Below are 22,314 nucleotides of genomic sequence, written 5' to 3' on the forward strand. Positions count from 1 at the left end.
CTATGCCTAGAAGATGAGAAGTGCTGCTTGTAATTAGTTAAACATTTGGATTATCTTTTGAGATCCTTTTAAGTATCTTCTGTATCTTCTGGCTTTAAGAGAAGAAGGAGTTAAAGATTTGTAAAGCACTTTTTTTAGGGTCTTTTAAGGGTTGTGAATTGTCCCTTTTTAAGTATAAAGGGACCTGGGGGTACTGGTTGACAGCAACTGAGCATGAGCCAGCAGTGTGCCCAGGTCGTCAAGAAGGCCAATGGCATCCTGGCCTGCAGGAGCAGGGAAGTCATTCTGCCCTGTACTCAGCACTGGTCAGGCCACACCTTGGGTCCTGTGTCCAGTTCGAAGCTCCTCAATTTCAGAAGGACATTGAGACACTTGAATGTGTCCAGAGAAGGGCAGTGAGGCTGGGGAGGGGTCTGGAGCATAGCCCTGTGAGGAGAGGCTGAGGGAGCTGGGGGTGTTTAGCCTGAAGAAGAGGAGGCTCAGGGGAGACCTTCTTGCTCTCTACAACTACCTGAAGGGAGATTGTAGCCAGGTGGGGGTTGGTCTCTTCTCCCAGGCAACCAGCAGCAGAACAAGAGGACACAGTCTCAGGCTGTGTAGGGGGGTGTTTAGGCTGGAGGTGAGGAGAAAGTTCTTCCCAGAAAGAGTAATTGGCCATGGGAATGTGCTGCCCAGGGAGGTGGTGGAGTCCCCATCCCTGGAGGTGTTCAAGGCTTGGATGTGGCACTTGGAGCCATGGTTTAGTTGTCAGGAAGTGTTAGGTATTAGGTAATAGGTTGGACTTGATGATCCCTGAGGTCTTTTCCAACCTCATTGATTCTCTGATTCTAGTATGCCTAAGGATGAGACTGGTGTGGCAAGATGACATTGTTGGTGTACTCTGCAGTGTGCCTCTCTCATTTTGAGCCTCTCATTTATTGCCCTATGGGTTGCCTAGGATTAATTGGAAGCCTTTTCTATTTCAGGCTTTTCTGCTGTATTCCACACAACAAACTGTGTAGCTTGTGATGCTAAGGCCCATGTTTTCCTAGCTGTTTGAAAGTGTGCCTTGTCACCCTCCAATAGTTCCAGCACCTCTTTTGTTAGTTAATATTATTTCCCTTTTACTCCCTCTGGCAGCTACACTGTTCCAAAGGAATTCTCTATTTCTGTCTTGGATTTTGATCCTTTCTAAAGCTGGAAAAAGTAAAAATGGATTTTAACATCAAAAGGGAAAACTAAAATGGACTTTAATATAAAATGGGAAAACTGAAATGGATTTTAACATCAAAAGGGAAAACTAAAATGGACTTTAATATAAAATGGGAAAGCTGAGATGGATTTTAGCATCAAAAGGGAAAGCTGAGATGGATTTTAGCATCAAAAGGGAAAGCTGAGATGGATTTTAATATAAAAGAAGAAAATGAAAATGGATTTTAACATCAAAAGGGAAAATTAAAATGGGTTTTAACATATAATGGGAAAACTATCATGGGTTTTAGCACCAAAAGGGAAAATGAAAATGGATTTTAACATCAAATGGGAAAACTAAAATGGATTTTAGCATCAAAAGGGAAAACTCAAATGGGTTTTAACATCAAAAGGGAAAACTAAAATGGATTTTAGCATCAAAAGGGAAAACTCAAATGGGTTTTAACATCAAAAGGGAAACTTAAAATGGATTTTAATATAAAATGAGAAAATTAAAATGGATTTTAGCATCAAAAGGGAAAGCTCAGATGGGTTTTAGCATCAAAAGGGAAAGCTCAAATGGATTTTAGCATCAAAAGGGAAAGCTCAAATGGATTTTAGCATCAAAAGGGAAAGCTCAAATGGATTCTAGTATAAAATGTGGAAAATTAAATTTTATTTGAATGTAAAATGGGAAAATGAAAGTTTACTTTAACATAAAATGGTGAAATGTAATTTATTTCAAATATTTACTTAATGCTTCTGGTTGTGTTGCACCTGTATGAGATAAAGAGAATTTAATGCTGAAACATTTTATCTGTGAGGTTCATAGATTCATAGAATGGCTTAGGTTGGAAGGGACCTTAAAGATCAACAAGTTCCAACGCTCCTGCCATGGGCAGGGACACCTTCCACCAGCCCAGGTTGCTCAGGGCCTCATCCAGCCTGGTCTTTAACACCTCCAGGGAGGGGGCATCCACGACCTCTCTGGGCAACCTGTTCCAGTGCCTCACAATTTACTGGAAAGGATTTCTTCCTAATCTCCAGTCTCAATCTGCCCTCCTTAAGCTTCAATCCATTCCCTCTCATCCTGTCACTACAAGCCCTTGTCAAAAGTCCCTTCCCAGCTTTCTTGTAGCCTCCTTCAGGCACTGGAAGGCTACTCTAAGGTCTCCCCAGAGCCTTCTTTTCTCCAGGTTGAACAGCCCCAAATCCCTCAGCCTGTCCCCATAGGGGAGGTTCTCCAGCCCTCTCATCATCTTCATGGCCTCCTCTGGGTCTGCTCCAGCAGTTCTGCTCCATGTCCTTCTGCTGGGAGCACCAAAGCTGGATGCAGTCCTCCAGGTGGGTTCTCCAGCCTGGCCTTCTGATGTTCTCAGAGTGCAGAGGCTTCTTTAAAGCTCCTTTACAACTTTTGTAAAGGAATGGACAGCATTCTTATTTTATGACTCTTGCTCACAAGTTAACTTTTTATCATTTCTCCCAGTAATAATTTCAGGAGAGTTAATTAGAAGGTAACTGCAGAATCTTTCATCTCAAACCCAGCTCTTTGCTCTTAGTGTTTACTTAGAAATGGGATGATTTTTTAAATATTTTTTTTTTCTTTCTTCTTAGGTGTGTGGCATAATTTTGTTCTTGGTGTTGCAAGCTTCATAGGTTTGTTTCTGCTGCCAGCCATTCTTTTCCCTTTCTATTACACGGGTGCTGGGGCACTTGTCACTGAGATCGCAGAGGTAAGAACAGATCTTTACTATTTTCATCCTTTTGACCTGAAATGTGGCTGTGTCCCCCCTTGTCACAGTCACACAACCACAGAATTGTCAGGGCTGGAAGGGACCTCAAGGATCATCCAGCTCCAACCCCCCTGCCATGGGCAGGGACACCTCACACTACAGCAGGTTGCTCACAGCCACATCCAGCCTGGCTGCAAAAACCTCCAGGCATGAGGCTTCCACCACCTCCCTGGACGACCTGTGCCAGTTTCAGGGTTGGAAGGGACCTTAAAAATCATCCAGTTCCAACCCCCCTGGGAAAGGAAGGAAAGCCTGCCCTGAGTCAAATTTCCCCATGGGTGCTACAAACTGGAAGTGTAATGCCTTAGCCCTAGAAACATGCCTCTTGGTTGCAAAAAGGAACTGTGGGAAAAGGCTTTTTGACTCCTCCAGCCCCTGATGGGTTTTACCTAGACATCCCAGCCTGGTCTACAGCTCATGGGTCAGAACAGGCTGAGCTGGCTCCGGTTCTGGACAGACCACTAACCCTCAGCTTTAGTAAGCTCCCTCCAGAATCACAGAACTGTTAGGGTTGGAAAGGACCTCAAGGATCATCCAGCTCCAACCCCCCCTGCCATGGGCAGGGACACCTCACACTACAGCAGGTTGCTCACAGTCACATCCAGCCTGGTCTTAAAAACCTCCAGGGATGAGGCTTCCACCACCTCCCTGGGCAACCTGTGCCAGTCTCACCACCCTTGTAGTCCTTGTAGTTCTAAATATTGCAACTTGATTGACTTCACTGTTTCTTCTCAGGACTCTCCTGCAAATGGTCCAAGAGGTCTCTTTGTGGGAGATATTGTCACTAACCTACAAGACTGTCCAGTTTATAGTGTGGAAGATTGGAATTCCTGCCTGGGAGACATCTCAGAAAAGTCACAGGTTGGCTACTGTGTGAGTGCAGCCACCCTACAGCAATTAAGCTTTCCAGCTAGAGGTATGGCTTTTAATTCCTCTCTTCATTGTTTTATAGTGAAATGTTACCAGGTCTTATAGGCTGTTTGGGTTTTAGGATTTGTTGGAGGGGGCAGATTTCTCCTAACTCAAGTCTGTTGTCCTGCCATGGGCAGTGATGTGGTAGTTTTAGGCTATGCCTTTAAAAATTTTTCACAGATCTTGAACAGAAAAGTAGTAAAATGTAAATCATAGAATCACAGAATTGTTAGGAGTGGAAGGGACCTCAAGGATCATCCAGTTCCAACCCCTCTGCCATGGGCAGGGACACCTCACACTAGATCACGTTGCTCACAGCCACATCCAGCCTGGCCTTAAAAACCTCCAGGGATGAGGCTTCCACCACCTCCCTGGGCAACCTGTTCCAGTGGGGAACAACTTCTTCCTAACATCTAGTCTGAATCTCCCCACTTCTAGTTTTGTTCCATTCCCCCCAGTCCTATCACTCCCTGACACATTAAAAAGCCCCTCCCCTGCTTTCTTGTAGCCCCCTTCAGATACTGGAAGGCCACAATTAGGTCTCCTCAGAGCCTTCTCTTCTCCAGACTGAACAGCCCAAACTCTCTCAGTCTGTCCTCATAGTAGAGCAGTTCCAGCCCTCTGCTCATCCTCATGGCCCTCCTGTGGACATGTTCCAGCACCTCCAGATCCTTCCTGTAATAGGGACAGCTTTGGCACAGGCTTTCAGCTGGGCAGGGAAGCCAAGTAAGAACCAGTTCTTAGTTGCTGTGGGTAGATATGCTGAGATTTTGCTCTTCTCTGAAATGCAGTTTCAGAGTCATTAGGTAATAAAACTGAATATTCTGTGACTGAACCAGTCCTTTTTAGATTGAAGTAGTAGAGATTTACCACTAGACACTCAATATTGCTTCCAAGCTTGGTTGCTGTATCGTGTTAGCAGCCCATTGTCCCCGGGCCGCATTCTAATCAGACCAGTCTGGCTGCATTTTCAGAGCCATAGGCCTCCAGCAGTGAGAAATATTCTGCTGAAATTAAATGACCTCTCTTCTAGTCTCTAGCAGCTGCCATTTGTCAAAATCTTGACAGCTCACAACTTGACATAAATACAGACTATCAATAAAAATCTCTCTGGCAAATGGACCTTATATACTTGACCATAAAACAAATGGGCAGTAAGCTACTGGAGTATGAAGGTAGGCAGCAAACAATGCCCCAAGGACCCTCTTGAAATTAAAAAAAAAAAGAGGCAAAAAAAGGTGTTTCCTGTGCTTCTGAGGAAACTAATTTCATGGTCATTCAGTATTCAAAAATAGATGCAGTGCCTTAGCCTCAGGGTACTTGAAAAAGGGATTGTAGGGTTCAGTGCTTGCACCTGGAAGCCCCAGGCATAAGGTTCCATGCTGTGGCCTGCAGGTTGTGCAGAGATAAGGAAAAGGACCTAGTGGATGGAAGGTTGACCATGAGCCAGTTTCAGGGTTGGAAGGGACCTTAAAAATCATCCAGTTCCAACCCCCCTGGGAAAGGAAGGAAAGCCTGCCCTGAGTCAAATTTGTTGTGGCCAGGAAGGCCAAGGGCATCCTGTGGTGGGTTAGAAGGGCTGTGGTTAGTAGGTTAAGAAAGGTTCTCCTCCACCATTATTCTACCCTGGTGAGGACACATCTGGAATATTATGTTCAGTTCTGGACCCCTCAGTTCAAGAAGGACCTCAGGGAACTGCTTGAGAGAGTCCAGCACAGAGCCAAAAAAATGCTGAATGGAATAGAACATCTTCCCTCTGAGGAGAGACTGAGGGAGCTGAGGGCTCTTTAGCTTGGTGCAGAGGAGCCTGAGGGGTGACCTCATTCATGTTGCTAAGGATGTGCAGAGTGAATGCCAAGAGGATGGCACCAGGCTCTGCTGGGTGATGCCCAATGACAAGACAAGGGGCAGTGGTGGAAGCTGAGGCATAGGAAGTTCCATGGAAACATGAGGACAAATTTTTCACTGTGAGAGCAACAGAGCACTTTAACAGGCTGCCCAGGGGGGTTGTGGAGTCTTCCTCTTTGGAGATACTCCAAACCCACCTGGATGTGTTCCTGTGTGACCTTCTCTAGGTGCTCCTGCTCTGGCAGGGGCATTGGATTGGATGAGCTTTCAAGGTCCCTTCCAACCCCTAACATTCTGTGATAAATCAGCAACCAGTAGCAGAGGCTTGATCTGCCTGAGGAAGGTACTGCAGTGTTGCTGTGGCACAGATGCTTCTAGCACCTATTTTCTGTGCTTGGCTTTTTTGCAAGCTGTTGTTGTGCACTTAGTTAGGTTCAGTTCCTTTCAAGACCATTCACACAAAGATTCTGTACCACACTGTTTAAATCCTGGTTTAAAGCATCGTTTATTCATGGTTGTGGCCTTATAGGCTTGGAAAGCTTTTAAAACCTGAAGCTTGTGAAGGCTTTCACATTTTAAAGAGGATGTTTTGAGTCTTGGTTGTTTCCATAGCCAGCCAGTGAAACCAGTGCAGTAGCAAGTAACACATTTCTATGCCAAATGTTAATGCAAGGGAGCCCTCAACACAGGAAGGACAGGGACCTGATGGAGCAGGTCCAGAGGAGGGTCACAAAGATGACTGAAGGGCTGAAGCATCTCTGCTATGAGGACAGGCTGAGGAAACTGGGGTTGTTCAGCCTGGAGAAGAGAAGGCTCCAGGGAGACCTAAGAGCAGCCTTCCAGCTGCTGAAGGGGACTACAAGAAGGCTGCAGAGGGACTGTTTGCAAAGACCTGCAGTGATAGGTATCTTCCAACCTTGGTGATTCTGTGATAGGATAAGGGGAAATGGTTTGAAAATAGAGAAGAAGAGATTTAGATTGGAAGTTAGGAATTAATTCTGCCCCATGAGGGTGGTGGAACACTGGAACAGGTTGGCCAGGGAGATTGTTGGGGGTTGGAACTAGATGATCCTTGAGGTCCCTTCCAATCTTAAAACTCAATGATTCTATGATTGTTGAGGCAGTTGGAGCTCTTCATGGTCAGGCTGGACAAGACTCTGGACAACCTGATCTAGTGGAGGATGTCCCTGCTGATGGCAGGGGTTTTGGACTGGATGACCTTTGGAGGTCCCTTCCAGGCCAAACCATTCTATAATTCTATTGTCTGAGAGAAATATTTTGTAAGTTGTAATGGCCAGAACACTGCAGTGGTAGACCCGCCCCCACCTTCCTCAAGCTGTGCCAGGGCAGGTTTAGGCTGGAGGTGAGGAGAAAGTTCTTCCCAGAAAGAGAGATTGGCCATTGGAATGTGCTGCCCTGGGAGGTGTTCAATGAGGGCTTGGATGTGGCACTTGGAGCCATGGTTTAGTTGTCAGGAGGTGTTAGGTAATAGGTTGGACTTAATGATCACTGAGGTCTATCTTGAAGGTCTCTTCCAACCTGGTCTGGTCTGGTCTGGTCTGTTCTATTCTATGATTCTATATTTCAAGAGTTATTAAGATGGTTGAAATGAATGCACCCAGGTGACATTGTTAAAGAGGTGAAGTTTATTTGCAGTTGTGCCTGAACCAGGCCAGACTCTGTGAATTACTATAACTCTTCAAGGCTACAGAATGATTGTTTTACATTAATTAGAAACTAATTTCTTGTCAGGAAGTCACTCTAATGTTGATCCTTTGCTCTCTGCCCATGTCCTTTAGTTTACAGAAGGCTGGATGGCACAGTTGAGTGTTGTAGTAACAACAGCCTCACAGACATTTGCTTTTCATATAGCAATAACTTGGACAACCACCTGGTAAGTGATTTAAACTGCTCATTCTTTTGGGGGAATCTAAAACTACTTGCACAAAATTAGTAATATTTACCAACAGTTATACAGTTAAGTCCTTAAGAATACCTACAGTTTGTATTCAAGGTGTGTGTGTGTAGGCTGAGGGAGCTGGGATTGTTTACTATGGAGAAGAGGAGGCTCAGGGGAGACCTTATTGCTCTCTAAAACTACCTAAAGGGAGGTTGTAGCCAGGAGGGGGTTGGTCTCTTCTCTCAAGCAACCAGCACCAGAACAGGAGGACACAGTCTCAAGCTGCACCAGGGGAAGTTTAGGCTGGAGCTGAGGAGAAAGTTCTTCACTGAGAGAGTTGTTAGCCATTGGAATGTGCTGCCCGGGGAGGTGGTGGAGTCACCATCCCTGGAGGTGTTCAAGAGGGGATTGGATGTTTAGTCATGGTTTAGTCATGAGGTCTGTGGTGACAGGTTGGACTTGATAATCTTTGAGGTCTCTTCCAACCTTGATGATTCTGTGTGATTCTGATTCTGTATGCCAAGCACCCCATGTCCTGCCCAGGGAGGTGGTAGAGTCACCAACCCTGGATGTGTTTAAAGGTGGTTTGGATGTGGTGCTTGGGGATGCGGTTTAAGGATATGGTCACCACATCCAAACCACTTTTAAACATCCAGGGTTGATGACAGTGGTGTAATAGCCATAACAGCTCTCTTTACAAGAAAGCAGCAAAAATCCTAACTGTGTAAACTTTTCTACACATGCCAGGTCACCTCTGACCTCTAATACTAAATACCTAAAGAAACAGAAAAAAGTCTGTTCCCACATCTGCTGTGCTTACAGTTTCTGCAATGGTAAACTTCCACCTGAAGGGTTGTTTTGTGGGCTCTCCCCCTCTACTCCACTCTGGTGAGACCCCACCTGGAGCACTGTGTCCAGTTCTGGAGCCTCTATTTCAGGAAGGATCTGGAGGTGCTGGAAGGTGTTCAGAGAAGGGCCATGAGGATGAGCAGAGGGCTGGAGCTCCTTTCCTATGAGGACAGACTGAGGGAGTTGGGGCTGTTCAGTCTGGAGAAGAGAAGGCTCCAAGGAGACCTAATTGTATCTTCCAGTATCTGAAGGGGGTTACAGGAAAGCTGGGGAGGGACTTTTGAGGGTGTCAGGGAGTGATAGGCCTGGGGGGAACAGAACAAACTAGAAATGGGTAGATTGAGATTATTGGATGTCAGGAAGAAGTTCTTCCCCATGAGGGTGGTGAGACACTGGCACAGGTTGCCCAGGGAGGTGGTGGAAGCCTCATCCCTGGAGGCTTTTAAGGCCAGGTTGGAAGTGTCTATGAGCAACATGATGTAGTGTGAGGTGTCCCTGCCCCTGGCAGGGGGGTTGGAACTGGATGATCCTTGAGGTCCCTTCCAACCCTAACAATTCTATGATTCTATGGTCTCTGAGATCCTTTCCAGCCTGAGCTATTCTATGATCTTTTGTTCTGCTGTGTTGGGAATTACCTTTACCTTTGCTAATCCTTTTCACCCTCCCTTTGCAGTATGCCTGCCTGCCAGCACGGAAAGTGATTGAGGCCAGCAAGGTTTGTCGGAGCAACACTGACTGCCAGAAGGATTTTGTGCCAGGCTTTTGTGTGACTCCTTCTTTAGAGAACCAAACAAGGCTCATCAGGGTAAAACACCCCCCTCACATTGATATGCTGTACGTAGGACACCCCTTGCATCTTCAGTACACAGGTTGGTAGCATCTCTTGCACAGTTGACCAGTAAGGATTTCTCATGTGCTTGACTTTGCCTGCTTGCTTGAAGGAGGTCTTTGGAGGGCTTGGCAGTTAAGTTAGTTAATGCAGAATCCAGATCTTACAGCCAGTGGGAGAAGCTCAGGCCTAAAACGAAATGTGCACGGGGCAATGAGTTGTGAAGGTAATTGAAACCATGTGTGATACCAGATGGTTGTGCCTGCAGAACAGTATGGAAGGGCTGTGACTAGAACAGATCTCACTTAGGTTGGTCAGGGGAACCAGGCATCTGCATTTGCCTTACGCATGAACTGCTCAAAATGCTGTTGTAAAGTCTCTGGGGCATCTTCCCCTATCATTTTGTCTGAAGATCTGCTGGAGAGCAGCCCTGTGGAGAAGGACCTGGGAGTGCTGGTGGACAACAAGTTCTGCATGGGACAGCGATGTGCCCTAGTGGCCAAGAAGGCCAATGGGATCCTGGGGTGCCGTAAGAGGAGTGTGTCCAGCAGATCCAGGGAGGTTCTCCCCCTCTGCTCTGCCCTGCTGAGACCTCACCTGGAATACTGCATCCAGTTCTGGGCTTCCCAGTTCAAGAGAGAGAGGGATCTGCTGGAGAGAGTCCAAAGGAGGGCTATAAGGATGCTGAAGGGATTGGAGCACTGCCTGGTGAGGAGAGGCTGAGAGCCCTGGGGCTGTTTAGTCTGGAGAGGAGAAGAATGAGAGGGGATTTAATAAATGTCTATCAATATCTGAGGGCTGGGGGTCAAGAGGGAGGGAACAGGCTCTGCTCATTTGCACCCTGGTACAGGACAAGGGGCAACTTCCTACTGCACAGGAAGTTCCACATTAACATGAGGAGGAACTTTTTCACTGTGAGGGTCACAGAGCACTGGAGCAGGCTGCCCAGAGAGGTTGTGGAGTCTCCTTCTCTGGAGACTTTCCAGCCCTGTCTGGACGTGTTCCTGTGTGACCTGTGCTGGATTCTATGGTCCTGCTCTGGCAGGGGGGTTGGACTGGAAGATCTCCAGAGGTCCCTTCCAAGCCCTAACATCCTGTGAGCCTGTGAATATTAACAGGAGTGCTTAAATTACACCTAGTAACAAGGATCTGTTGCACATTCCTGTGACTATCAAACCACAAGGACAATTACAAAACAGTGAATGCCCTAAAGTAAATAACATATAACAGTTTAGTTCCTTCCTTTGAAATGGACTATGGCTCTCCTTTACACAATCACAGAATGTTAAGGCTTGGAAGGGACCTGGAAAGCTCATCCAGTCCAACACCCCTGCCAGAGCAGGAGCACCTAGAGCGGGTCACACAGGAACTCATCCAGGCAGGTCACATAGGAAGGCATCCAGGCATGTTTGGAATGGCTCCAGAGAAGGAGACTCCACAAGCTCTCTGGACAGCCTATTCCAGGGCTCTGTCAGCCTCACAGTGCTGTTCTAAGGTCTCCCCAGAGTAGTCTTTTCTCCAGTCTGAACATCCCCACCTCTCTCAGCCTGTCCCCATAAGGCAGGTTCTCCAGCCCTCTCAGCAGCTCCATGGCCCTCTTATGCTGGGAGCACCAGAACTGAATGCAGTACTCCAGGTGAGGTTTCACCAGAGCAGAGGGGCAAAGGTAAAGGGGCAGAATCACTTCTTTGGTCCTGCTGCTTTCATCTCTTGAGGCAGCCCAGGATGTGATTTACCTTCTGGGCATGAATGTATTCATTTGAAAGCTCACACCTTGACTTCATTCCAATCTTTGCTGTAAGTGCAACTTATGCTCTGTGCTCCCCTAGGGAAAAACACCAGAGCTGATTACTTGGTACTGGCTTGGGCAGCAGGCAGTCTCCTGTACCATGGTAGAGTTCCATGCATTCCAGTGAAACAACTCCTAAAGTTTTGAGGGCTTAACTTTGCACTGTACAAGAGTGGCTGGAGGGCAGTGGGTTTGGGTTTATTTTCCAGATGTGATTGATGAGAATGTGGTAACCTTATTTATTTATTTTTACACTTAAGGAAATAATTCCTTCCTCCTCTGTGTGACTTTTGCATTAGGAGTATGTTTTAGTGGTTCTTTAATGTCATCTTTGTGCCTGCAGGAAACAGAGCTTCTTAGAGTGGTGCTACATTTAACACACAGCAGCCCTTATTGGCCACTTACAAGAAATACTGCACAGCTTCCTTCTGTCAAATCTTTCTCTTGCCTCAAAGTTAAATATGGCTGCAAAAATAGTTTGGGTTGATGTGGATGTGCAGCTCCTGTTTTCAGTGTAACAACAATGAACGTGTCCAGAGAAGGGCAACAAGGCTGGGGAGGGGTCTGGAGTACGGCCCTGTGAGGAGAGGCTGAGGGAGCTGGAGAAGAGGAGGCTCAGGGGAGACCTTACTGTTCTCTACAGCTCCCTGAAGGGAGGTTGCAGCCAGGTGGGGGTTGGTCTCTTCTCCCAGGCAACCAGCAGCAGAACAAGAGGACACAGTCTCAAGCTGTGCCAGGGGAAGTTTAGGCTGGAGGTGAGGAGAATGTTCATCCCAGAAAGAGTAACTGGCCATTGGAATGGGCTGCCCAGGGTTCAAAAAAGAATTGGATGTGGCACTTGAAGCAATGGTTTAGATGTCAGGAGGTGTTAGGTCTTAGGTGATAGGTTGGACTTGATTATCTCTGAAGTCTTTTCCAACCTGGTTGATTCTATGATTCTGTGAACATACAGAGCTGTGAGGAGTCCTGCTCCTAAATGACCTTGCAGTACTGGCAACTAAGCCAGAAGGGATGATTAGAAATCATAGAATGGTTTGGGTTGGAAGGGGCCTCCAAATGTCATCTAGGCCAACCCCCCTGCAGTCAGCAAGGACATCTTCCACTAGATCAGGTTGCTCAGAGTCTTGTCCAGCGTGACCTCAAAGATCTCCAGGGATGGGGCCTCAACTATCTCTCTGAGCAACCTGTTGCAGTGTTCCAGCACCCTCATGGTAAAGAGCTTGTTCCTAACATCCAATCTAAATCTGTTCTTCTCTAAATTCAAACCATTGCCTCTCATCCTGTCACTGCAGGCTTGTGGAAACAGTCTCTCTGCAGCCTTCCTGCACGTTCCCTTCAGGTACTGGAAGGCTGCTCTTAGGTCTCCCTGAAGCCTTCTCTTCTCCAGGCTGAACACCCCCAGCTCCCTCAGCCTGTCCTTGTAGCAGAGGTTTTCCAGCCTCTGATCATCTTTGTGGCCCTCCTCTGGACCTGCTTCTTCAGCTGCATGTCCTGTTTGTGTTGAGGGCTCCAGAGCTGGATGCACTACTCCAGATGAGGTCTCACCAGAGCAGAGCAGAGTGTCAGAATCAACTTTCTGGATCTGCTGGCAGTGCTGCTTTTGATGCATCTCAGGATGCCATTTGCCTTCTGGGCTGCAAGCTCACACTGTTGGTTTACATCCAGCTTCTCACCCACCAGAACTCCCCAGTCCTTTTCCACAGGGCTGCTTTCTATCACCTCATCCCCCAGCCTGTATTGATAATGAAGATTGTTCCAACCCATGTGCAGGACCCTGCACTTGGTTTGAACCTCATGAGGTTCACCTGGGCTCCCCTCTCCAGCTTGTCCAGGTCCTTCTTAATGCCATCCCATCTCTCTAGCAGGGCTGTTGGGAAATGGTTTGAACATCTGTGCAAATTAGGCCTTGAAGGACTTTCTGTTATTAATATAGCAATGGAGTAGGAGTTGTGGAAAAGTTCTGATGCTTGGTATGCTGAAGTCAAGCTGCCCTTGAGAAGGAAGGCAAACAAGATAAGAAGTAGGTGAAGATCTGGGAAAAAGAGCAATTAGGAAATTCCACAGAGTAGTGAAAACAATGATGTAACCTTTTAGATATTAACCAATAGCATGTGTTAAATTAGAATAGAATTAACTATGTATAAGATAAGACTATAAATAAGGAAGTGTGGAACAATAAAGTGGAAGCTTGCTTATCAATCATATTGATTGCTGCGAGTCTTTCCCTCACCCCCCTCGCCGATGGATTTCTCTTCCCGACACAGGGCAGATTTGCTTACTGCCATGAGGTTTGATCCATTACAGCCCCTACATTCATCTTATCCTATTAAAATATCTAGAGCTCAGTCTAGCAACTACCAGGAGAATTTATTTGGGTTTGGAGGTTGCTCCAGCAGCAAGTTACGGAATTTGGATCCACCTCTAGTGGTTGCCAGGGACACCAAAGTGGGGAGGAGATTAGTGATCTGTTCTCAGAAACAGAAACATTCAGGTTGGAAAAGAGCCTCAGGATCACCAAGTCCAACCATTAACCCTACTCTACAAGGGTCACCCCTAAACCAGAGCCCCAAGCACCACATCCAAACCACCTCTAAACACATCCAGGCTTGGGGACTCCACCACCTCCCTGGGCAGCCTGTGCCAATGCCTGACCACTCTTGCAGGGAAAAAAATTCTTCCTAATGTCCAGTCTAAACCTACCCTGCTGCAGCTTGAGGCCATTCCCTCTTGTTCTGTCACTAATTACCTGTGAGAAGAGACCAGCACCAGCCTCTCCACAAGGTCCTTTCAGGTAGTTGTAGACAGCAATGAGGTCTCCTCTCAGCCTCCTCTTTTCCAAACTATCCATCCCCAGCTCCTTCAGTTGCTCTCCATCAGATTTATTCTCCAGGCCCTTCACAGCTTCCTTGCCTTCCTCTGCACTGGCTCCAGCACCTCCACATCTCTCTTGTATTGAGGTGCCCAAAACTGGACACAAGTAGGCATAACTCCAGGTACAGGATGGTGACTTCTTGTGGCCATTAGATGTTTGTCAGGAGGCATTCAAGCTTGGGAATGAGAGGGTGCTGCAGTGTGTGTCTTTTGGAACCTTTGTACACACTGCCTGCCTCAGCCCTTCTGCTATTTTGGCTCAGAGGTCTGATCAGATGTTCTGATATCAGTCTCCAGCCTGATGAGTTGTTTACTTTGGGTATCACTTGACTTGGATGCCTCTCACTTTTCTGAGGGGAGTGATGTCCAAGATTTCTGTCTGTTGTGTTCTTCATTTGTTGGTCCAACAGACTTATTTTCTCCCAGTTCCTGAAACTCAAAGGTCTTTTCTTAAGCTCAGGCAAAGGAAGATGATTTTCAAGCTGTCTTGGTACAGATACGGCATTGTTGCCACACCAAACCCATTGTTTTTATGGGACTCCTTGGTATCCAGATCTCTCCATCTCATGCTAGGCTTGCTGGTAGGACTAATTATAGCTTCTGACTCATCAGAAGGGCCTCTGTTAACAGAAGAAGATGTGTTTATGTGACTGACTGGACCAGTTCTCTGCCTCATGTTCCCTTGGAACTACTCTCATCTTTGTTCTGGTGCCCTTGATGATTTAACCTAAAGAAAATTGCTCTTGGTCTTAGCTCTGCTCTGGTGGGATCTCACCTGGAGTACTGTGTCCAGGTCTGGAGCCCTCAACACAGGAAGGACATGGACTTGATGGAGCAGGTCCAGAGGAGGATTGTGAAGATGATCAGGAGCACCTCTGCTATGAGGACAGGCTGAGAGAGCTGGGGTTTTTCAGCCTGGAGAAGACAAGGTTCTGGGGAGACCTAAGAGCAGCCTTCCAGTACCGGAAGGGAGCTACAAGAAGGATGGAGAGGGACTGTTTACAAAGGCCTGCAGTGATGAGGGACAATGGTTTGAAATGAGAGAAGAGCAGATTCAGCTTGGATGTTAGGAACAAGTTCTTTACCATGAGGGTGGTGAAACACTGCCACAGGTTGCCCAGTGAGATAGTTGAAGCTCCATCCCTACAGATCTTCAAGTCAGGCTGACAAAGCTCTGGGCAACCTGATCTAGTGGAGGATGTCCCTGCTGACTGCAGAGAGGTTTGCCTAGATGACCTTTGGAGGTCCCTTCCAACCCTACCCATTCTATGATTCTATTAGCTTTTGGTATGTTATAGAATCATAGAACCATAGAATTGTCAGGGTTGGAAGTGACCTCAAGGATCATTTAATACCAACCCCCCTGCCATGGCCAGAGACACCTCACACTACAGCAGGTTGCTCACAGCCACATCCAGCCTGGCTGCAAAAACCTCCAGGGATGAGGCTTCCACCACCTCCCTGGGCAACCTGTGCCAGTGTCTCACCACCCTCATGGGGAAGAACTTCTTCCTAACATCCAGTCTGAATCTACCCATTTCTAGTTTTGTTCTATTCCTCCCAGTCCTATCGCTCCCTGACACCCTCAGAAGTCCCTCCCCAGCTTTCTTGTAGCCGCCTTCAGATATTGGAAGGCCACAAGGAGATCTCCTTAGAGCCTTGTCTTCTCCAGACTGAACAGCCCCAACTCTCTCAGTCTGTCCTCATAGCAGAGCAGCTCCAGCCCTCTGCTCATCCTTGTGATCCTTCTCTGGATACATTCCAGCACCTCCAGATCCTTCCTGTAACAGAGGCTCCAGAACAGGACACAATGCTCCAGATAGGGTTTCACCTCTCGCTCAACCTGCTGGCTATGCTTCTCTTGATGCAGCCCAGTATGTAATTGACTTTTTGGGCTGCAAGGGCTCCCTGCTGGCTCCTGTTGAGCTTCTCATCCACCAGCTCCCCCAGGTCCTTTTATTCTTCTCTGTCATAGTGCTGTGAGGTTCTCAGCATTCTCTTAGCCTATAGCTTTAAAATCTCTCAAAGGGTGACTTAAACTGTTCCTTTCCCAAGGGATCTTTGTACTGAGTGTACTGCCTCTACATAACTCTGTGGAGATTGTATCTCTTATGGCTACAACTTTTTCCCATGCTGGTAGGAAAATTCAGACCCTAGTGGCTCTGGGCAACCTGATTTAGCTGTGGATGCCTCTGCTTACTGCAGAGGGCGTTGGACTGGATGACCTTTGGAGGTCCCTTCTGACCCCTGTGATTCAATGATTCCATGAACTCACATCCCAAGTTGTTCTCTGAGGACACAGTGGCTGCTGCTGCTGCTGCAGCTGTTCAGGCACATTCATAGGGGGATTTTCTAATTCTGCCTTAAATGACCTAAACCTCTGCCTTCTGGGGATGAGTCTCCACTGGACTATCAGTGAAGCCTAGTAGGAAATATGTCTGTCTTCCACCTGCCTCAGAACTCAGGCTTTCAAATGGTCCCTGAGGCTGACAGACTGAGACTGCTGTTTACTTTGAAAGACCTCATCAAGTGTTTTTATGAGGCAACCCAGATGGAGCATCCCTGCAGTAACTGAGTGTGCTCACTTGGGAGGTCTCAAGCTACCTCAGTTTTCTTTGAAGAGTCTCTCTCAAACATCTGACATGCAGTCAGCTGAAGCTTCATCTACACCTTCAAAGAAATTAGAGTACTAAAGGAGCATTTTGAGATCATATGGTGCTTGACACTGCAATTTTCCAGCCATTATTTATAGGAAGGATGCTGAGCCCCACCTCCCAGCCTGGGAGGTTGCACTAAGTCACATCTTGGAGTAACTGCTGGTACCTTCTGAGGACAAAGAAACCAAAGCTACTTTTGTGCTGGCTGACTGGTATTAAAATGTGTTATGCAGCTGTGCAGCATCTCCTGGCCTTAGCTTTCTCAGAGTAACCTAGAATCAGAAAATCATAGACTCACTAAGCCTGGAACAGACCTTTAAGATCAGGAAATCCAATCCTAACCCAACTCCCATGACCACTAAACCATGTCTTGAAGCACCACAGCTACAGCTTCTTGAACACCTCAGGGATGGTGACTCCAACACCTCCCTGGGCAGCCTGTTCCAACCCCTCACCACTCTCACACTGAAGAATTTTCTCCTCATATCCAACCTAAGCCTTCCCTGGCACAACTTCAACTCATCGCCTCTTGTTCTGTCACTGGGTACTTGGGAGAAGAGACCAACCCCAGCCTCACTCCAATCTCCTTTCAGGGAGCTGTAGAGAGCAATAAGCTCTCCCCTCAGCCTTCTCTTCTCCAGACTAAACATCCCCAGCTCCCTCAGCTGCTCCTCATAGGATGCCTCCAAACCCCTCCCCAGCCTTGTTGCCCTTCTCTGGACACTCTCCTGAACCTCAGTGTCTTTCCTGTGCTGTGGCACCTGGAACTGAACCCAGTGGTCAAGCTGTGGCCTCACCAGGGCCGAGTCCAGGGACACCATTACTGCCCTGCTCTTGCTGGCCACGCTGGTTTTGATCCAGCCAGGTTGCTGTTGGCCTTCTTGGCCACCTGTGCACACTGGGACTCCAGAACTCTGCTGCCTAACTGCCCCACTACTACTATAAACCATGAGCTCAGTCTCAGGCCGGGGGGGTGGATCTTCTGAAGGTCCTGCAGGAGAAGAATTTTGTGGCTCTCCGAGAAAGTGCACAAGCACTGTGGTTGTGTGCTTGTAGCCTGCATATGTTGAAAAAAGTCTGGTAGCTCTCATCTCCTTTGATACGTTTTTCTTTGCAAAGGACTTGACTTCCACAGTGTGGGCTTTGTGAAGATAGCTGTCCAGTTGCTTCTGAAAATTATTCATATCTTAGCTCTGCTTTTACTCTCATCCTGCTAGTAGTATTTGGCAGAGTCACTTGACTGTGATGGTGACCCGTGGCTAAGAATCATAGAATCACAGAATTGTTAGGGTTGGAAGGGTCCTCAAGGATCATCTAGTTCCACCCCCCTGCCATGGCCAGGGACACCTCACACTATAGCAGGTTGCTCACAGCCACATCCAGCCTGGCTGCAAAAACCTCCAGGGGTGAGGCTTCCACCACCTCCCTGGGCAACCTGTGCCAGTGTCTCACCACCCTCATGGGGAACAACTTCTTCCTAACATCCAGTCTGAATCTACCTATTTCTAGTTTTGTTCCATTCCCCCCAGTCCTGTCACTCCCTGACACCCTCAAAAGTCCCTCCCCAGCTTTCTTGGAGCCCCCTTCAGGTACTGGAAGGCCACAATCAGGTCTCCTCAGAGCTCATGGCTGCACTCTTCAAAACAAAACCACACCTTGGTTATTCATCCTTGACTAAATGGCATTTGAGTGCTGATGTTGCTGCAGAATCCTTATCTAAAGCTCAGGAGGTGTTAATCCTGGAATGACTGCTGATGCTCTGTGTGTCTTTCTCTCTTCTGTTGCAGTAAGTCTCAGCAGCTTTGTGCCACGACAAAACTTCCTCAGCATCGATCTGCCCATGGTGATAGAGACATTTTTCAAGTATCCTTTTGAAGTGTGTTTGTCCTCTTGAAGGCAAGAAGGGAGCTCTGCAGAATTTGGTGAGCCAGGAAAATTGCAGCTGGTTATCAATTTAGACAGGATGTTCTGAAACAAGCCCAAGCACAGGACAAGGGGCAGTGGGTGGAAGTTGAGGCGTAGGAAGCTCCATGGAAACAGGAGGAAGAATTACATCACTGTGAGGGTGACAGAACACTGGAATAGGCTGCCCAGGGGGGTTATGGACTCTCCCTCTCTGGAGATATTCAAGACCTGCCTGGATGTGTTCTTGTGTGACCTGCTCTAGGTGCTCCTGCTCTGGCAGGGGGGTTGCACTGGATGATCTTTGGAGGTCCCTTCCAGCCCCTAACAGAATACAGAATTAACCAAGTTGGAAAAGATCTTTGAGCTCATCAAGTCCAACCTATCACCCAACACCATCTAATCAGCTAAACCATGGCACCAAGTGCCTCATCCAGTCTCTTTTTAAACGCCTCCAGTGATGGTGACTCCACCACCTCCCCGGGCAGCCCATTCCAATGGCCAACATTCTGTGAGTCTGTGATTTCTGTAGAGTTTTGACATCTTTCTCCCTTCCCTGCACTGATTATTGTCCAAGTGCCAAGGTCAGAATGAAATCTCCTACTAGTGCTGTGCAGGGTAATTTTGGTCACTGCTTTTTTTAACCCTTTCTTGAAGTGAGTCTTTACAGCTCTGATGAGAAAGTCAAAGTAAGCCTGGAGAATGAGATGTTATCCTTAGCTTTGGTATGTTAGGGTTTCATCATTTCTGAGTCATTATGCTGAACTAAGAAACAGGATATGGCTGCTTTTCACAGGATCACAGGATGTTAGGGGTTGGAAGGGACCTCAGGAGATCTTCCAGTCCAACCCCCCTGCCAGAGCAGGACCATAGAATCCAGCACAGGTCACACAGGAGCACAGCCAGATGGGGCTGGAAAGTCTCCAAAGAATGAGACTCCACAACCTCTCCTCTGTTTTCCTTTCTATCAACAGAAAACAGAAGGTAGCCAATTCAAAAAGGAGAACAATAATTCATTGAAAACCTCTGTATTAATGAACAAGGTGATTATATGCATACAGAAAGAGCAGCAAGCTTGGGGGGGGTAATCTAAGAACCTTTAGCCTTAGACATAGAAATATTTCTAGAATCAGAAAGGTTTGGGTTGGAAGGGACCTCCAATTGTCATCTAGGCAAACCTCTTTGCAGTCAGCAGGGACATCCTCCACTAGATCAGGTTGCCCAGAGCTTTGTCCAGCCTGACCTTGAATATTTTCAGGAGTGAGGCGGCCTCAACTCCCTGCCTGGGCAACCTGTTGCAGTGTTCCAGCTCCCTCATGGTGAAGAACTTGTTCCTAACATCCAATCTCAGTCTGCACTTCTGTAATTTCAAACCACTGCCCCTTGTCCTGTCCCTGCAGGCCATTGGAAACAGTTCCTCTGCAGCCTTCTTGTAGCCCCCTTTAGGTACTAGAAGGCTGCTCTTAGGTCTCCCCAGAGCCTTCTCTTCTCCAGGCTGAATAACCCCAGCTCCCTCAGCCTCTGCTTTAGGAGAGGTCTTCCCCCTGATTTTTTGTGGCCGTACTGTGGGCCTGCTCCATCAGGTCCATGTCCTTCCTGTGTTGAGGGTTCTACAGCTGGATGCAGCACTCCAGGTGAGGTCTCACCAGAGCAGAGCAAAGTGGCAAAATCACTTCTCTGGATCTGCTGGCCATGCATCTTTTGATGCAGCTGAGGGTGTGATTTGCCTTCTGGGCTGCAGGCTCACACTGTTGGTTCACACCCAGCTTCTCATCCACCAGTGCCCTGCCAAGACCTTTACTGCAGGACTGCTCTCAAATTCATCACCCCTCAGCCTTTACTGATACTTAGCATTGCCCCAACCTAGGTGCATGGCTGTAGGACAACTGAAGAACCTTTTGCAAGAGTAAAGGTGCTGCACAAGCTCCCCTTTTCTGGGAACACCTCAACAGCTAACCCAGCTGTGTTCTGATTCAGATGTCTTCTTGTCTGGCCTTGGAGGTAGGTATTAGAGTTAACAAGCCTTTACCAGCAATAAAAAAGGGCCTACCCTTGCCTCATTCTCACACAGCCACTCAGCTTTTCTGGCTAATAGGTAAGTATGAGGGAGAGGCCAGATTTCCTATTGTATTCCAGCCATTTACTTACTGCCCTGAGGCAGTGTTTTGGAAAATATTCCTAATCATTATTTCCTACTGAGGTCATAGGTCTGGAATACCTTCTTACTTCAGGTGTGGAGTCAGAACCATAACCATCCTTTAAAACCACACAAAGCTGGGCAGTGTTAAGAGGGATTTTAGCCATCTCCTGCCTTGAGTCCAGTTGTGAATGAAGAGTTCAGTGATCCAAACCTAGAGAATACAAACAGATCAACCTCTAAAGGCAGGTATAAAACTCATTGTACTGAGAATTTCTGTGAACCAGGATGACACCCCTATTGCAGGAAGGACCTGGAGGTGCTGGAAGGGCCACGAGGATGAGCAGAGGGCTGGAGCTCCTCTCCTGTGGAAGTAGACTGAGAGAGTTGGGGCTGTTCAGTCTGCAGAGGGGAATGCTCCAAGGAGACCTAATTGTGGCCTTCCAGTATCTGAAGGGGGCTCCAAGAAAGCTGGGGAGGGTGTCAGGGAGTGACAGGACTGGGGGGGAATGGAACAAAACTAGAAATGGGTAGATTCAGATTGGATGTTAGGAAGAAGTTCTTCCCCATGAGGGTGGTGAAAGACTGGCACAGGTTGCCCAGGGAGGTGGTGGAAGCCTCATCCCTGGAGGTGTTTGCAGCCAGGCTGGATGTGGCTGTGAGCAACCTGCTGTAGTGTGAGGTGCCCCTGCCCATGGCAGGGGGGTTGGAACGGGATGATCCTTGAGGTCCCTTCCAACCCTGACAATTCTATGATTCTATGAAAAACTCCAAACCCAACATCTCAGGTCTGGTTCTCTCTGCATGCTAGAAATGATAACAATATGGTTTGCATTACATTTGTCTTCCCATTCTCATGGATGTTATTCATGCACCTTAACTGATGCCAACCAGGTACCTAATTTCACTCTCAGGAGCACTGGCAGTTATCAATGCTGTACCCTGCTTTGCTTTGGATGGCCAGTGGATCTTAAATTCATTCCTGGAAGCCACTCTCAGCTCCCTGATTGTAGAAAAACAAACCAGAGAGCTCCTTGGCTTTTTAGTTTTGCTGGCTGGTAGTGCACTTTTGGCTGCCAATGTTGCCCTGGGACTTTGGCTGGTGACAGCACGATAGAGCATTGGCTACGCTTCCTTTAGGTCTCAGAGTACACAGAAATGAGGAATCCTTTGCCTTTTAAAACTTAGTCAGGACTGAGACTGACACTGAAGGAACCATCACTGCTGGCTGCTGGATTCAAACGGTACAACGTTGTGCCTATAGCCAGGAGCAAGCTGACGGGAAGAAGCAGGAAGCTTTTTATGTCCTCTTGAAGCAGTGTTCTGTATTTGGAGAGGTTTCACAAGGGCAAAGCCTAAGACTTCCTTAATTTAGATGACAAAATGAGGGAATTATGTGGCCTCAAAGGTGTGTAAAGTGGAAGGAAAAAACCAAAACCAAACCACTTAGCTTTGATTTTGTAATTGGAAGAATTGCCAGAGAATCTTTGTGGGCTCTGATCATTTCTTGGCATAGCTTTGAGTGTCTTGGTTGGGTTGGGGTTTATGTTGTTGTTTTATTTTATGATTTGAGTAATTGTCAGAAAGCCTTTGTGGGCTCTGATCAGCTCTTAGTCAGCGTAGCTTTGAGTGTCTTGGGTTGGGGGTTTTTATTGTT

The 22,314-nt window shown here is 47.4% G+C and overlaps 1 protein-coding gene across 2 annotated transcripts in view; it reads left to right on the top strand.

Moving 5' to 3' along the window:
• Window positions 1-21,855, top strand: part of MBTPS2 (membrane bound transcription factor peptidase, site 2) — a 40,441-nt gene extending 18,586 nt beyond the window's left edge. Inside the window, exons 6-11 of one of the 2 annotated variants that reach the window (XM_054166001.1) lie at window positions 2,785-2,903; window positions 3,699-3,879; window positions 7,523-7,617; window positions 9,146-9,341; window positions 18,406-18,481; window positions 21,552-21,855. In XM_054166001.1, the coding sequence (XP_054021976.1) occupies window positions 2,785-2,903; window positions 3,699-3,879; window positions 7,523-7,617; window positions 9,146-9,341; window positions 18,406-18,481; window positions 21,552-21,774 (890 nt within the window). In that variant the 3' untranslated portion in view covers window positions 21,775-21,855. Of the gene's footprint in view, window positions 1-2,784; window positions 2,904-3,698; window positions 3,880-7,522; window positions 7,618-9,145; window positions 9,342-18,405; window positions 18,541-20,387; window positions 20,578-21,551 lie in introns of those variants that run through there. The other variant, XM_054166000.1, reaches the window with a different exon arrangement.
• Window positions 21,856-22,314: the final 459 nt, after the last annotated feature.

This window comes from Dryobates pubescens, chromosome 12 (assembly GCF_014839835.1).
Source record: "Dryobates pubescens isolate bDryPub1 chromosome 12, bDryPub1.pri, whole genome shotgun sequence".
Taxonomy (NCBI): Eukaryota; Metazoa; Chordata; class Aves; order Piciformes; family Picidae; genus Dryobates; species Dryobates pubescens.